The sequence below is a fragment of the Thermobia domestica genome, chromosome 8, assembly GCF_964235325.1.
Source record: "Thermobia domestica chromosome 8, izTheDome1.hap1.1, whole genome shotgun sequence".
Taxonomy (NCBI): Eukaryota; Metazoa; Arthropoda; class Insecta; order Zygentoma; family Lepismatidae; genus Thermobia; species Thermobia domestica.
The window spans coordinates 151,463,159-151,477,962 of record NC_137461.1 but is presented as its reverse complement, the minus strand read 5'-3'; the positions used below and the strand labels follow the sequence as shown (position 1 = coordinate 151,477,962).

Sequence of the window (14,804 nt, the reverse complement as noted above, 5' to 3'; positions counted from 1 at the left end):
TTCATAAAAAATATTGTTCCTAATAAAATACTACTCATTCTTATTAATATAATTGCAAATAAAACAGAGATAATATTATTTTCGACTAAAATATATAACAAATTTATAACCTCAAAATATGACCATTGTGAACTTTTCATTTGAAAGGAAATTATTCAAAACTTTTACTATTATATTCTATAGAGCTTCCCATGTTCTAAAGTGAATCTTTGCTTTCTAAGTTCAAAAGTTTTACTAGTCACTTGAAGTGAAGCGTTTAATGGGGCAAAGTAAGTATTGCTAAGAAAAATTAGAGCTTACAACACAGTAATTGTTTGCGTTTTGTAAATCGACCCACTTATTATAATCAGCAGTTAATTGATGTGTTTAGTTAAGTTGTGTCTGGATTCTGATAAACACAGTAGGCAGCAGGCAATTTTTCCGTGAGTGGATATAATTTACATATACCACTGTCAATGATTCTTATTACTTCAGAGACATATGCGCTAAGAAGTAATATGTACCACTTGTTCGAGACTAGAACTCTGCTGTCATAGAGTTATTCAAGTAGTCTAGTCCCTGGCCATATTACCCATAGGAATTTCGAGGTGGACTAAGTTTCTCTTTCGACCCAAGTAAAACATGTGTAAGCGATGGAAAAAAATCTTGGGTAGACATCTATCAACCAGACATAAGTTGGAAATTTGAAATTCAATGTGGCGAAATACCATATATTTCTGAAGCTAGAATATCGCATCATATAATGAAACTTGTAACTTCCTTTTTATTCGAGACTAAAGAAAATGTATATTGAAAGTAAGAAAAGTGATAAAGTTCTTACATAGTACTGCCATTTCAAAATATGACGGCCACTATTTAGACATTTTAGTTTTTTTTCGTATATTCTTATAATTTCATCGAAAATAACTATAAAACTATAACAGATACCAAAACAAGCACCAAGTAAAAGTGATAGAGCAGAATAAAAGCTTTCCAACTGTACCAATATATTTTTCCTATCTTTAAATTTGACGGAGTTTGTGAAGTTTTAGTAGCTCTGGGTATTAAGTTTGAGAGCAAATTAAGAAAGGTGAAGCCAGCCTGTCCATGATTTCAGCAGCCGATGTTAATAATTGATGGACTAGTATGCATTACATAGCTCTTTACTTCACACCTGAAAATGTGTTTTTAGAGTTCAGAGTGGATCTAGAATAAGTAGGTATACGTATAGCAGTAGTAGGTAGGACACGTAGATTTAATAATATTAAGGTACTCATTTCTCCTCATAGGTCTACCCGCCTCGCCCTTAATGTTCTGACGAAGTGGGTAATTCGCATGTCCTTTAAATCATGCACATGTTAATTCCTGTAAGTATTTGCACTATTTCAATCGTGATACTTAACAATAGGATAGACATAGTGTATATATGAAAAAAGTTTCCAATAGACACTACCTGCTAAGATAACATGGCTTATAATTGAAATATACTCCCCCTCCCCGTATTCTATTTCATCGCTTAATTTTCTAACGTCCTGTGCTTCTGAAGTTTAAAAATTTAATAGAGCTTCACATGTTCAAGGGTAATATATTTCCCAAGTTTGAAACTTATATTATTTTAGTCTATAGTGCTTCGCACGTTGTAGAGTACTATGATATCCAAATTCAAAACTTCGTGTTTTATTTCATAGCGTTCTCCATTTTGCAGAGTCTTATGTTTTCTCAGCTCAAAAATTTATATCTTCTATTTCACAATGCTTTCCGTGTTCTAGGGTACTATTATTCTCAAGTACAAAACTTTTACTAGCGCTTCTTCCCTTCTAGGATGTTATGATTCCGAAGTTAAAAATTTTTCTTTGTATTTCATAGTGCTTCTCGTGTTGTAGGGTTATATGTTTATTATTTATTTATTTATTTATTTATTTATTTCGTTACTGTCTGTAGTTTTATACTTAGTTAAAGTAAGTATTTAACCAATAACAACTTAATCTTGTTTCAAAATCGATGTTTATAATAATGATTAAGAATTAGTCAGAATCGATTATATTTCCAGGTATTCTATAATGTTTAGTAACATCAGTAAATTTTGCTTACATTTTTAACTACAAAATAGAAATGTTCCAAGTATAGCTTCAGATCAATTTTCAGAACAAAAACTGAGATACCAAATTCTTAACATCATGTTTTCTCTTGGAGAACCAAAAAGTATAGAAATGAGTTTAGCTCGTAAATTTTGACTCACTAGAAAAAGAAATATAGCTCAAACCATTTTCAAATTAATTTTACAATTCCTCAAATTCAGAGCATTTATTATGACAAGATGTACTAATATATTATAAGCAGCGTCGTGAATTCCACAGATTTCTCTTCTACAAATATTCTGATGTAGTGTCTCATCTGTTATATTTCAGCACTTTATTATTATAATCGAATGATTCTTGAAATGTTCAATACACAAGTAAGTACTTACCTAATACCTTAGATCTTAGAGCAGCAATGTTTTTGCGTGCTATGCTTGGAGTCTCCCCCAAATCTGTTTCGGCTCTTTTTAGCCATTCTCTCGGTAAGTGATATTCGAAACGCCTTGTGGCGAATACAGAATTTTCCCTGCCCAAACTGCTGAACAGCGAATCTAGCTGAGGCATATCGAATCTGCAATAAAAATTAGGATCACTTAGAATATTAAAGAGTTCAAATTATTTAAAATATAAACATCTTGCAGTAATATCAATGCAAAACCTAATATTAAATTAATTTAGGAACATTGTGCTATTGTACTGTAGCCAGTCTCCCTTAATCTATATAAAGAAAACTGAAAGTGTTCTTGTTTCCATCACGGGAAACGGCTGAACCATTTGAAATTATTTTTTGAACATAGTGTATATTTCAAGCAAGGTTATTATTATATGATTTTGATTGAAGTACGTACCTAAAGGGGTGAAAGGGGGTTTAAAATTTATATCAAATGTATAGTAGTTCAAGAATCTCTCCAATTAGGAAGATGAAACTTGGTATATACATTCATTTAAAAAAAAAAAAAAAAGTTGTCGCAGCATTTTCGAGAATTCTATTTCTAAGGGGATAAGAGGGCAATGATAGGAGGGAAATTTCTATAATATTTAATTTCCCATTTTATATTCATAAAGTAAGGATTGAACAGTTTAAAACACATTTTTTAACTTACTACTTTGGTAGACCTGGGATTGTATCACTACACTTTGATTGAAATGGGTATTCTATGGGGGAACGGAGTTCAAATATTTCACAAATATAACGGCTGCATTGCTTGAAATTAATTTTTGAGCATAGCACTTGAGTCAAGCTGGATTTTTATCATTTTATCTTGATTCAAATATGCGTCCGAAGTGGAATAAACTTAGTTCGAAAATATGGTAGCCGCGAGGGCTCAGTGGTAGAACGTTCACTTCTGGTGAATGGGGTTCTTGGTTCGATCCCAGCTCACGCCAAGTGCGCTTTGTGGTGGACAAACACTGTGTGCGTCGGTTTTCTTGGGGTTCTTCCGTTTCCTCCCACTTTCTTCATTCCAAGATTTCGTTCATTTCTCTTTATCACCATGTCCTTTAGCATAGCCGGCATAACCGTGAGACGTAAAACTTAAAGATTTCATTTAATATTTTGAGTTCAAGTATACCTTTCTAATACTTACAACAAACCTATTTTCTCTCTGCGAAGAACGAGCATTTAAGCTAGTAATTAATAAATTTATTATACTACACTTATGTTTCGCACTTCGATTCTCCCTGTAACAGTTTGAGACAATCTAGCAGCAATAAATAAACTCATTGAGTTATTATTACTTCGCAAGTTCTCATTTTGAAATGAAATATACTTATATAATGCACTTATTTAAAATTACTGCAATCATCACCTACTGTTGAATACAACTTTTTCTTCTAGTATGCAGGTAAAAATAATGTAATTTTATAACTCATCAAGAAATAATAAACTTTTGTAATTATAGAAAGGACCCAGAAATTAAGGATACAATAGACTTATGTTTTTTTTTTTTTTTTTTTTTTTTTTAAGGGAAAGGAGGAAAAAGTGAACTCTTTGGCTGGAGAGTCGAATGAATGTGGTCGATCGATACACACACTTACCTGGGTGGTGGTATTTTTAAGTTATGCTTGAGGTCATCTGCTTACTTTAATTTCTATTTCCGACTTACCTGCAGAGACGGCTACCTCGAAATACAAATGTTTTCGAAATATTTTATGATGATCAACACTAAAGAAAAATCTTTGCCATTATCGGACACCAAAAAAAAAGTGAAAATTATCTAAAAATCTTTAGATAATTGCAGTACCCAGAAAAATCAGACGCATACGATGTTGTCCATCACAAACTTACTTGGTAGGAAATCAAACCAGGGACTCCACGCACCAGAGGTAAGCGTTCTACCACTGAGCCACTGTGCTACATACCAGGAATTAAGCCTCAAACATATAGACCCTACATATAAGGCATGCATACTAATCCATTGATTTCAAAGTTAACACCAGTTTGGAAAGTGCCATTTTTTGAACTTGTTAGTTGTACTAAATACATGACTAGACTCTGCAATGTGTTAACATATTTCTCTGACAAAAACTCCACGAGCAATTGACCTAATAAATCGGGCCATTATCAGCCTACGATTGACCCTGAACCAGGGGTAAAAGTGGATCTGAAAAGGTAGGGGAACGTTTACGTCACGCCGTCCTCAGTGCCTATCTTTACCAATTGATTTTTTTTTTTAAGAAAGTGGGGAAGCGCCACGGATATTTTATGGAAGCGGGGAGACGACGTCCCCATGCGTTTCCCCTCACTTTTAGCCCCTGCCCTCAACCATAAATTCAGCCTACTATTGGACTGAAGGCACCATACCATGTTGAAGAGGATAATTTAAGCAGTTATTAAATAAAATAAGACATATGAAAATTGTTAAGATCACTGTTTCACCTCTTCCAAATACTTTAGTAAACCCGAAATGAAGGTATATCTTTAAAACTAATCATTTTGGACGGAAAACAATAGTTTTCTTTTCTTCTTCTTTTTTTTTTTTTAAATCTTGAGCTTGAAGGTTGTAATAGAAATTAAAGAGTGCTCTCCAAGCACACAGTACGCATACAGGTGTTGTGCTTATAATGAAAACTTAGTTTAATAACAAAGTAGTGAACCATTATGCTCTCTACTACCAACGTTAATAGTATTTTGATTTCCGTCTAGAGCAGTAATCGCCAAACCATTAATCGTTGGCTACTAGGTCTACTAGCTTGCGGGGTCATTTTCGGTAGGTCGCGTTAACGCTCCGGTTGGCTAAATTTGATTCTTTCACTTCATAGGCGTTCATTTATTGGCATTAAGAGTTCTAAAAGTGTGATATACAGTGTCATTGGAGAGCATGCTTTAGTGTGTGAGGAATTGACTGAAGTTTATAATTTTAATAATGCAATTTTATAACTTAAACACGTTCAGTAATATTGTAGTATTTTAAAGCGATAGCTTAAATCCGGTGCTTCTTCTTTCTTTTCTTTTCTTTTCTGTATTCCTGTTACTCAGTAGGTGCATTTTTAAAAGAAGGTTTCACTCCACACTCTACTCACTGCAATGAATAAAAATTAATTTTTAATCGGGTGTTGAGTAGGGGTGTTCGGAATTGAGATTTGAATTCCGGAATTCGGAATGTCGATAATTCCGGAATTTTTCGGAATTCCGTTTTTCGGAATCTCGGAATTTCGGAGTTTTCGGAATCTCGGAATTCCGGAATTTTCGGAATCTCGGAATACCGGAATTTTCGGAATCTCGGAATTCCGGAATTTTCGGAATCTCGGAATTCCGGAATTTTCGGAATCTCGGAATTTCGAAATTCCGGAATTCCGATTATTAGAAATTTCCGATGGAGTTTTAAAATTCCGGAATTCCGACCTTCCGCAATTTAGTATCGTGTTCTGGATTCCGGAATTCCGATCTTCCGAAATTTCAGATCTTGTTTCGAGATTCCGGAATTCCGAACTTCCGATATTTGCGATGAAGTTCCGGAATTCCGAACTTCCGATATTTGCGATGAAGTTCCGGAATTCCGATTTTCCGAAATCAAATCTGTTGGAGGCTTTATATTTTAGTATAGATATGTGGGAAATACCAACTGAAAATGTTCGTTGTGTAACAACAGTAGTGCCAATATTGTAAAGGCCATTGTTGACTTGAGCGATTTCCAATCTTTGAGTTGTTTCGGCCATACTTTAAATATTAGAGTAAACAAAGCCCTTGAGCTACAGGGACCTTCGGAAACAGACAAATTATGAGTCAAAGCAGGAAAATGAGACATGCGCTGCAAGAAGAGTAAAATGCATTAGGCCTTCTGAGTAAAATACTTCCGTCATGCACGCCAACAAGATGATTGTTTACTTTCCTTTTGATGCTGGTAGTTTTAACACGCCAAGAAGAAATAGCAAAAGTTCTGTCTCAAACAATATATAAAAATCTTATCCTTCAGAACGAAGAAACAGAATTATTAACTATGATTATTAATTACACTGGTATACAAATTTTGATCAAAGTCGTGCTTATGTTTGTTTTTCGTCGGTTTCTTAATGATTTGCACCCACTGAACACGAGTATGGCAGTTATTTTCCCGTAATGTCAAAATTTGTGATTATATAAGCATATCAGATTTTATTAAAACAGTAACATATTATACAATTGTATCTTATGAGAACATTGAACTACAAGCATAACAAACTTTGTAGTCGTGCTTCTGTTGATTTTTCATTGGTTTCTTAATGATTTGCACCCGCTGAACACGAGTACGGCAATTATTTTCTCGTAATGTCAAAATTTGTAATGATATAAGCATATCAGATTTTACTCAAACAGTAATATATTATACAATTGTGTCTTATAGGAACATTGAACTACAAACATAATACACACATTTTGGACATCAACTTTCTGGATAACAAAAAGCTACATAACAATACATGAATACTAAAATATATGAATATTACATTTCGTATAAAAATATATACAAAAGTACTTGAGATTGGAGGAAAGTGTTCATCAGGTACTGGAATTCCATAGTCAAAAGTGAAGATTGGTGGTTCTTTGTCTTTTGTGGGAAACGTTCACTTCGTCACGGACTAACCCCAAGCATAATCACCCATTATTGCACAGTCCCACCTTCCTTGGTATCTGCTTTCTATTACCTGAATGTCCTTATGCAAACGTTCCCCGTGCTCTTCGCTAACATCTCCTTAATTCTCCCTAAAGAAATCCAGGTATGAATGAAGCATATGTAATTTTAAAGACATTCTACATCCCAATGCTCGATATTGATCAATGAATGTCTTAACTTGGTGATCAAACGCTTCACTTCGGTTATGCACAAGAAATCTCGTCACCAATTTATAAAAGGCTTCCCAAGCGTTTCTTTCCAACTCCGTCATTTTTTGTTTAAGTGTAGTACTATTAAGCATGACATAAATCTGAGGCCCTGTGAAAATATGAGGCCCTCGTACCAGCCAGAACTTTTGCCTTTGATAAAGGTGGAAACATTTGTTTGATACATTGTAGGGCAGGTGAATTGTGATCCAGAGCTTTCAGAAATTGTTTTGCCAATTCCAGCTTAGTATGTAATGTTGGCATGAGAATCTTCTCCTTGGGCACTAATGCTTCATTTATCACATTATGTGTTCCTGGAATAAGCTCCATTCTTTCAGGACACACGGTTTTATCATAATGCTGGTTAGTTACCAGGCTGTCCCACAGACATAGAAAGCACGGATATTTAGTATAACCACTTTGCAACCCAAGAAGAAAACCAACAATTTTGAAATCTCCACACACGTCCCATTAATGTTCCTCATATTTAGTTTTCTCCAAATCAGCTTCACATTTGAATAACTCTATTTAATCAATTTACAATTCTGCTGTGAATCTTTAGAATTTATATTCTCTATTTGCTACTCCAAACAATTATCTTTAATAACAAATGCGATAAAACCTAGCGAGTATCGAAATAAAAGCACGCAAATTGCTCTGCATAAATCAGTATAGGAGAAAAATAAAACATGCTTATATCATTGAAAATATTGACACTACATAAATATAAGTGCCAGATTCGTGTTCAAGGGGCCAAAATACATAAAAATTCATCTAGAAATAATCATAAGCAAAATGTTGTATACCAGTGTTAGAATTATTAACTATTATCATCCTTACAAATGCTTTGTGACGGTATGTCAGCAGAAACATCTGTTACAGCGTCGGACATATGGCCATCATATGAACAAATTTCAAAACATTTTCAAGTCGAAGAATCTCAACTGAAGACGATATATCATAACAAGATGAAGCAAGTACGCAGGAAACACATCTTTCATTCTATGACTTTTTGACTGAAGAGGGAGATAGTGAACAGATCTTAGAAGCAGCCTCAAAGAAGATGAAAGAAGCATGAAAATGGAAATTTTGTCTCTTCTGAAATCGCGATTCGAGAAGGATGAAAGAAGCAGAATTCTGTAGAAGATTTGTGCTTTCTTAGATCTCAGGTTTAAAGAAGATAATTTGGGTAAAAATATTGAGATAACAAAAGGTAGAGTACTGTATAAGTTGAGACTTATTCCAGCAGGAAATCCTAAAAAAAAGATAATCGAGGGAATGTTGGTACTAAAAGATTAGACAGTTGCCTAAAACGCAGGACATTTGGTGACAGGATAAAGAAGGCAGTCAAATAGAATAATTGAACCTGTACTTAAGCCTTAGGGATGCAGATTTGGAGGAAGAGCCACTACTTTGGTGGAATAATCATTCTCACCATCTTTCAAGATTAACAAAATTAGCGAGAAAATATTTGTGTACACAAATAATCTTACCGCTGAGCATGCTGGGCAGTTAATATTTCTGTCCATGAACAAAGCTATTGTCCCAAAACATTTTAAAATACTATTGAATATAAGCTAAATTTTCTCATTGTTTCACATCTCTGGCTTAGTATAACAGGGGATTCATAAATCAACACGAAGTACAGAGTCCGACATAATTATTCTAACATAAACATTTTACTAGATTTATCATTTCTATAGGTATGCAAAGAAAGTAGACAAAATTACAACTGCTACAAAATAAATTTGAGTCTTCTACTAAATATATAAAATCATGAAAAGCATCGGATACTTATTTCCACTACCAGAAAGGATGAAAATAGTTTGTTTACATCTGGATATCAGCATTCAGCAGAGAACAGCTAGTAATTAGTTATGTTCCCCTCTCTATGGATTACTACGATAACTTTTTAACATGTCTCTACTTTTTTGTGCTGACTGCAGAGTTCATATTTCTCCACTCTGAAGAAGTTCTTTCAGATGGTCCTTACTTCTAATGTGATGTTTCCTAACACGATCTTCGAGCTCGTTCCAGATGTTCCCTGTAGGATTTAAATCTGGTGATTTGATTGGTATCTTCAAAGTGTGAGGAGTGTTATACACCATCCAAAGCCTCATAATTTCCGCAGTATATTTTGGATTATTGTCCTGATGGAAGTAATAACCATTTCCCAATTCTAGCTTCTGTGCACTCCTCTTAAGATTGTTTTCAAGAATTCTCTTGTATTCAAACTTTTCCATGATTCCATCTATGAGCACCAGTTCCCCAACGCCTGATGAAGCCATACATCCCCATACCATCACACGGTTGCCTCCATGTTTCACTGTAGCTACCATGTTCTTAGCTGTATTTGATAGCCTTCACACTGTAACACGTCCATCACCCCTGTATAAGCAGAATTTGTTTTTATCCGACCAGAGAACGAGATCCCAGAATTCTGTTGGCTTCCCCTATACAGGTTAACAAATTTTATACTCTTTTTCTAATTCACACAATTGACATATGGTTTCCTCGTAGGAAAATTGGCATTGTAACCGGCACTATGTAAAACCCGTCCAACTGTTCCTGTGTGCATCACAGTGTCAGAATATTGTTCAAGTCTTCCTCTAATCTCAGATGCCGGATTCTGCTCGTTTGGCTCCTGTCTCTAGTAGTAAGTTTAGAAGGAGCGGCGTATCTCGGCTTATTCACAACACTATTAGTCTGTTTGAAGCGCTGAATGATGGAGAACACCATGATTTTGCTTCTGTTGACTGTACTATCAATTTCGGAGAGTGGTTTGTGTTGTTTGTACAGATTAATTACAACATTTCTCTCTTCGACTGTTGTCTCCTTACCTTTACACCCCATGTCACTTGTGAATCCTTAGCTTTACACTACAATTGCGAGCTGCTGTTGCGAGGCACAGTATGAAATCACCGACTGTGTGGTGGGGGCATAAAACATGCATCCAGTCATGTGTCTACTCGTTTGGAGACGTTATGTCGTTCTATAAGTGAGACCGCAGGAGAAATATAGTAGACTCTATATATTGTATGCTAAATACATGCATTATGATATTTTAAATATAGTTTCGGAGACCCATAATGGTAACGTTTATATGTTTACAAATTCAACACTACTAAGCAAATATGATGTATGTTGTTTATAATACATACAATGCAAATAAAGTATTAATTATACGTATTATTCCAATACTTCTGTCGGTCTGTGTATCTGTTTTTTTCTTATTTTCAAAGGTACGGTGAATTTAAGCTACTGAGAAGGGTAAAGTCACCACTGTCATTATCACTGCATAGATGTATCTGTATATTATTCAAATAACATTTCCTTTGATTTCATAATGTTAATACATTATTTCAATATAATATTTCAATTAATATATTTCTTAAGTTTCATAATATTTCGTATTTAAAATGTTGTTTGTACAGCATAACATTTTCTTAGTTTTCTAGTGTTACATATTAAATATGCGTAATATATATTGTTATTATGTTATTTGTATAACATTTCCTTATGTTTCATCGTGATAAGTACTTTTTATTTTAATTTGTAGTTAATGTACATTTCCATTCTGCCTTTTACATATGTCCTAGTGAAACTAACCAGACTGAAAACGCTATGAAAGGATAAAAAAATTTTCAAAAGTAACATTTTGTAGTAGAAATAGTTTACAGATACAATCAGGTTTAATGGCATCCATCAAATATATAGGATATTATTTCTAATTTCTAAAACATTTATTCTTTTGAAAATTTTCGCGAACATAACTATCCTCCCACGAGTCGGGATCGAAGAACTGATTTTATACATCAGAGTACGACGAAATAAAGGTTGTTCTATAACCGCGAGTACCGTGTTCAGAAAAGTATTAAAATGTACAATGATAGTATTGGATTTGAGGTAATGTGTATTTTTTTAGTTTGTAAATTAATTGTAATAATGTATATTTATTCTAATCTATGAAAATTTATACGAAATTTATATTGCATTAACCAACATCTTTAAACATAATAAGGTATTTTTTGTTTGTTTATTTAATTGATCTTATGAACAGGTAGCCTAACTTATAAGAGTAAGAATCCGCTATTATGTAAAGCTCTGATAGAAAAAATTACGGTAGAAACTAAAATTATAGGTTTCCTTTAAATTAAAGAAATTTGAGAGGATTAACATTCTATTGATATGGCATTTCATTATTACTTTATGTTGAAAGCTAGATTGATTGTATATTTTCCCACTGCTTTTACAAATATTAAATACAGTAATTACAAATATACTACATTGTATTTCCAATCTTCCTCAGTTCAGATCTATCATATTTTTATTTCTTCTTTATATTAACGCAAAATACATTTGACATTAAGGAAAGTTTTCATTTTGTGTATTAAAAAAGGTATCATGGTATAATTGAATTAATTTTTGTGCCATGCTATCTACAAAAATTACATAATTATGGTATAGCATTATGCAAAACCTACGTTATGAAAAACTATTTGCTATCAGCTAATTACGGGACCGACTACGTATGTGAGCTCCGAACCACATGTTTTCGTTGAAAAGTTGTTTTCCTAATACAAGAAAATAAAAACTAAGAAAACTATGAGGGAGAAGAGCTAGATGCTTTGTCTTATAAAAATGGATGTATGTTTGTTCCAGCATAATTCTGGAACACCTGAAGCAATTTCAACCAAACTTGGTACACATATGACTAAACTAATTCTATGGCCTATGGAACCCGGAGGTTCAATGCCGCGTTCACAAAAGCTCTCCACTGACTTCTATCCTTAGCTAACTGCATCCAGTTTCTACTTTGTATTCCAATCTCTGTGAGATCCACCTTAATATTGTCATCCCATCTGCGCCTAGGTCTTCCTAATGGTCGTTTTCCGATTGGTCTTCCAGTCAAGATTTTGAAAGCGTTTCTACTTTCTAGCGTTTCTACTTTCTACTTTCCACCTAAGCCTCCTAGACTTGACGACACTAACAATGTTGGGTAGACCGTATAAATTATGTAGTTCCTCGTTATGAAGTTTCCGCCATTCCCCATTCCCATTCCTCTTGGGTCCGAATATTCGTCTCACGATCTTGTTCTCAAATACTTTCAGTCTATGTTCTTCCCTCAGTGTAAGCGACCATGTTTCGCAACCATACAGAACAACAGGGATGATTATCGATTTATATATTTTAAGCTTCAAATTCCTCCACAGAATTCGCGAGGACAAGATATTTTGCACCGAATAGTAACACGAATTCCCTGCTTTTAGTCGACATTTAATGTCTTCGTAAATATGATTTTCCTCGGTTAATATTGATCCTAGATATTTGAAACTACCCACTTTATCAAAAGTATTATTTAATATTTTAACGCATCCACAATTTTCCGTATTACGGTCCCGACACACTTCCATGTATTTAGTTTTCTCTGCATTTACTTCTAAATCCATGTCCCTGTAAGCGTTTAATAAGATCTCTGCATTTCTTTCTATTGTTCTCCTATCATTTTCTATTAAATTTACATCATCAGCATATGCCATAACCTGGTGAATACCGTTCAACTGTAGGCCCTGGTTGCTATCTTTGATTTTCTTTATAGCGTATTCCAGAACAAAGTTAAATAATAATTGCGACAACGCATCTCCTTGTTTCAGGCCATTTTCGACGTGAAAGCTCGTGGACAAAAATTTTCCTACCCGGACTTTACTTTGGGATTCATTTAAACATATCTTAATTAATCTACGAGCTTATTATCTCGTAATTAGCTTTCTCGGTATTCTAAGTTCTGTAAGAACGTTGTATAATATTTCTCTCCTAACCGAGTCGTATGCCTTTCTAAAATCTAAAATCTCTTCGTGCGCAGAACAAGCATTTCAGCTACGTATCCAGAACCTGGCTTCTAAACATTAAGGAGTACGAGGGTGAATATCGGCTCAAGTGTGCAAGTAAATATATAGGTAATGAATACGAAACTAGCAATCTATGGCTTCACCCTGTTTCTAAGTTTTTCATTTTGTATTTCTGCATTTTGAAGCCACGCAGGGAAGAAACTGGTCGATACTCTATCCCAGCGTTTCCCAACCTTTTTCAACTTGCGGCACACTTCAGGGTAACTTGAATTCTCGCGGCACACATATTATTATTATTATTATTATTATTATTATTATTATTATTATTATTATTATTATTATTATTATTATTATTATTATTATTATTATTATTATTTGAAAATATAAAATACTGTATTATTTTTGTCTGATTAATGACATCCTTCTCACAGAGAAGAAAGCTAGACCACTGTTTTTTTCCCCGTGGTAAATCATTATGCTTATTTTTCATTTTAATTTAAAAATAGAAAACAATTACAATCAGATATAGGGCTCAAGTTGTTAAAAATACACTTTTTTTTTCGAAAACTGTATCCAACCTTTCATTAAGAAGGAGGATCACTAAATAACGAACGAACAAACGAATCTCTTTTACTTTTAAAACACAAATATAGGTAATTCGTATGCATGTTTACTTTGCCGGAAGGATTGAATAATATTTTAAAATTTCAAATTACGAAATAGTCTGCAACAATAAAGAAGCAATAATGGTCATAACAATGATAACAAATACTTTTTTTTTTTAATTAGAAATGTACAGAAAAATGTTCTACAGAAAAGTAACACAGTATGAAACTTTAAATTTTAGATTCATAGTAATAATTTGAAATACAAATATACCTTTTTCTGTATGTCTTGCAATTTGATTGCTATAGAATTAATAATTTTGTTCCGATTTCCTCGCGGCACACCAGTGACCCATTCGCGGCACACCGGTTGGGAAACGCTGCTCTATCCGTATTGCACTAGTGACCCAGCTAGCAACGATGTATAAACATGTTAGAGCCTGCCCTTGGGTAGAACATTAGAACAAGACAAGAACCAGTAAATGAAGTCTTTACACTTTGTTCAATGAGTCCTTCTTTTCAGCTCTTTTCGTTCTGCAGAAAGACGGAGTATTGCCGCCACTGACAATGAGTAAAAAAGAGTAAGTTTCATCCTTACATTGTCTGAGTGTTGATGTCTATCTCATAATCATGTTACTTGAAGATTTCAGATGCTGACATTTCAGCATTCCGAGATTCCGATATGCTGGATCGACGTACCGTTATTGGGAATTTCGAATTTCAAAGATTCAGAAGTGCTGAACCGAAGTCCTCATATTCTGGAATTCATAAATTTCTAGCTGAAGTTTCGAGATTCCGGAATTCCGAGTTTTGGAAATTACGAAATTTCTGACTGAAGTTCCGGAATTCCGAGATTCCTGAATTCCGATATTTCGAGGTGAACTTTCGGAATTCCGAAATTCCGGAATTTAGAGATTTCGAAATTTCGGAATGAACTTTCTGGATTCCGAAATTCCGAGATTACGGAATTCCGAAATTACGGAATTCCGAGATT

The 14,804-nt window shown here is 34.0% G+C and overlaps 1 protein-coding gene across 1 annotated transcript in view; it reads right to left on the bottom strand.

Moving 5' to 3' along the window:
* Window positions 1–14,804, bottom strand: part of LOC145693290 (alpha-tocopherol transfer protein-like) — a 57,340-nt gene that overhangs the window by 17,517 nt on the left and 25,019 nt on the right. Inside the window, exon 2 of the mRNA XM_081769142.1 lies at window positions 2,447–2,628. Within this exon, the coding sequence (XP_081625268.1) occupies window positions 2,447–2,621 (175 nt within the window). The 5' untranslated portion in view covers window positions 2,622–2,628. The remainder of the gene's footprint in view (window positions 1–2,446; window positions 2,629–14,804) is intronic.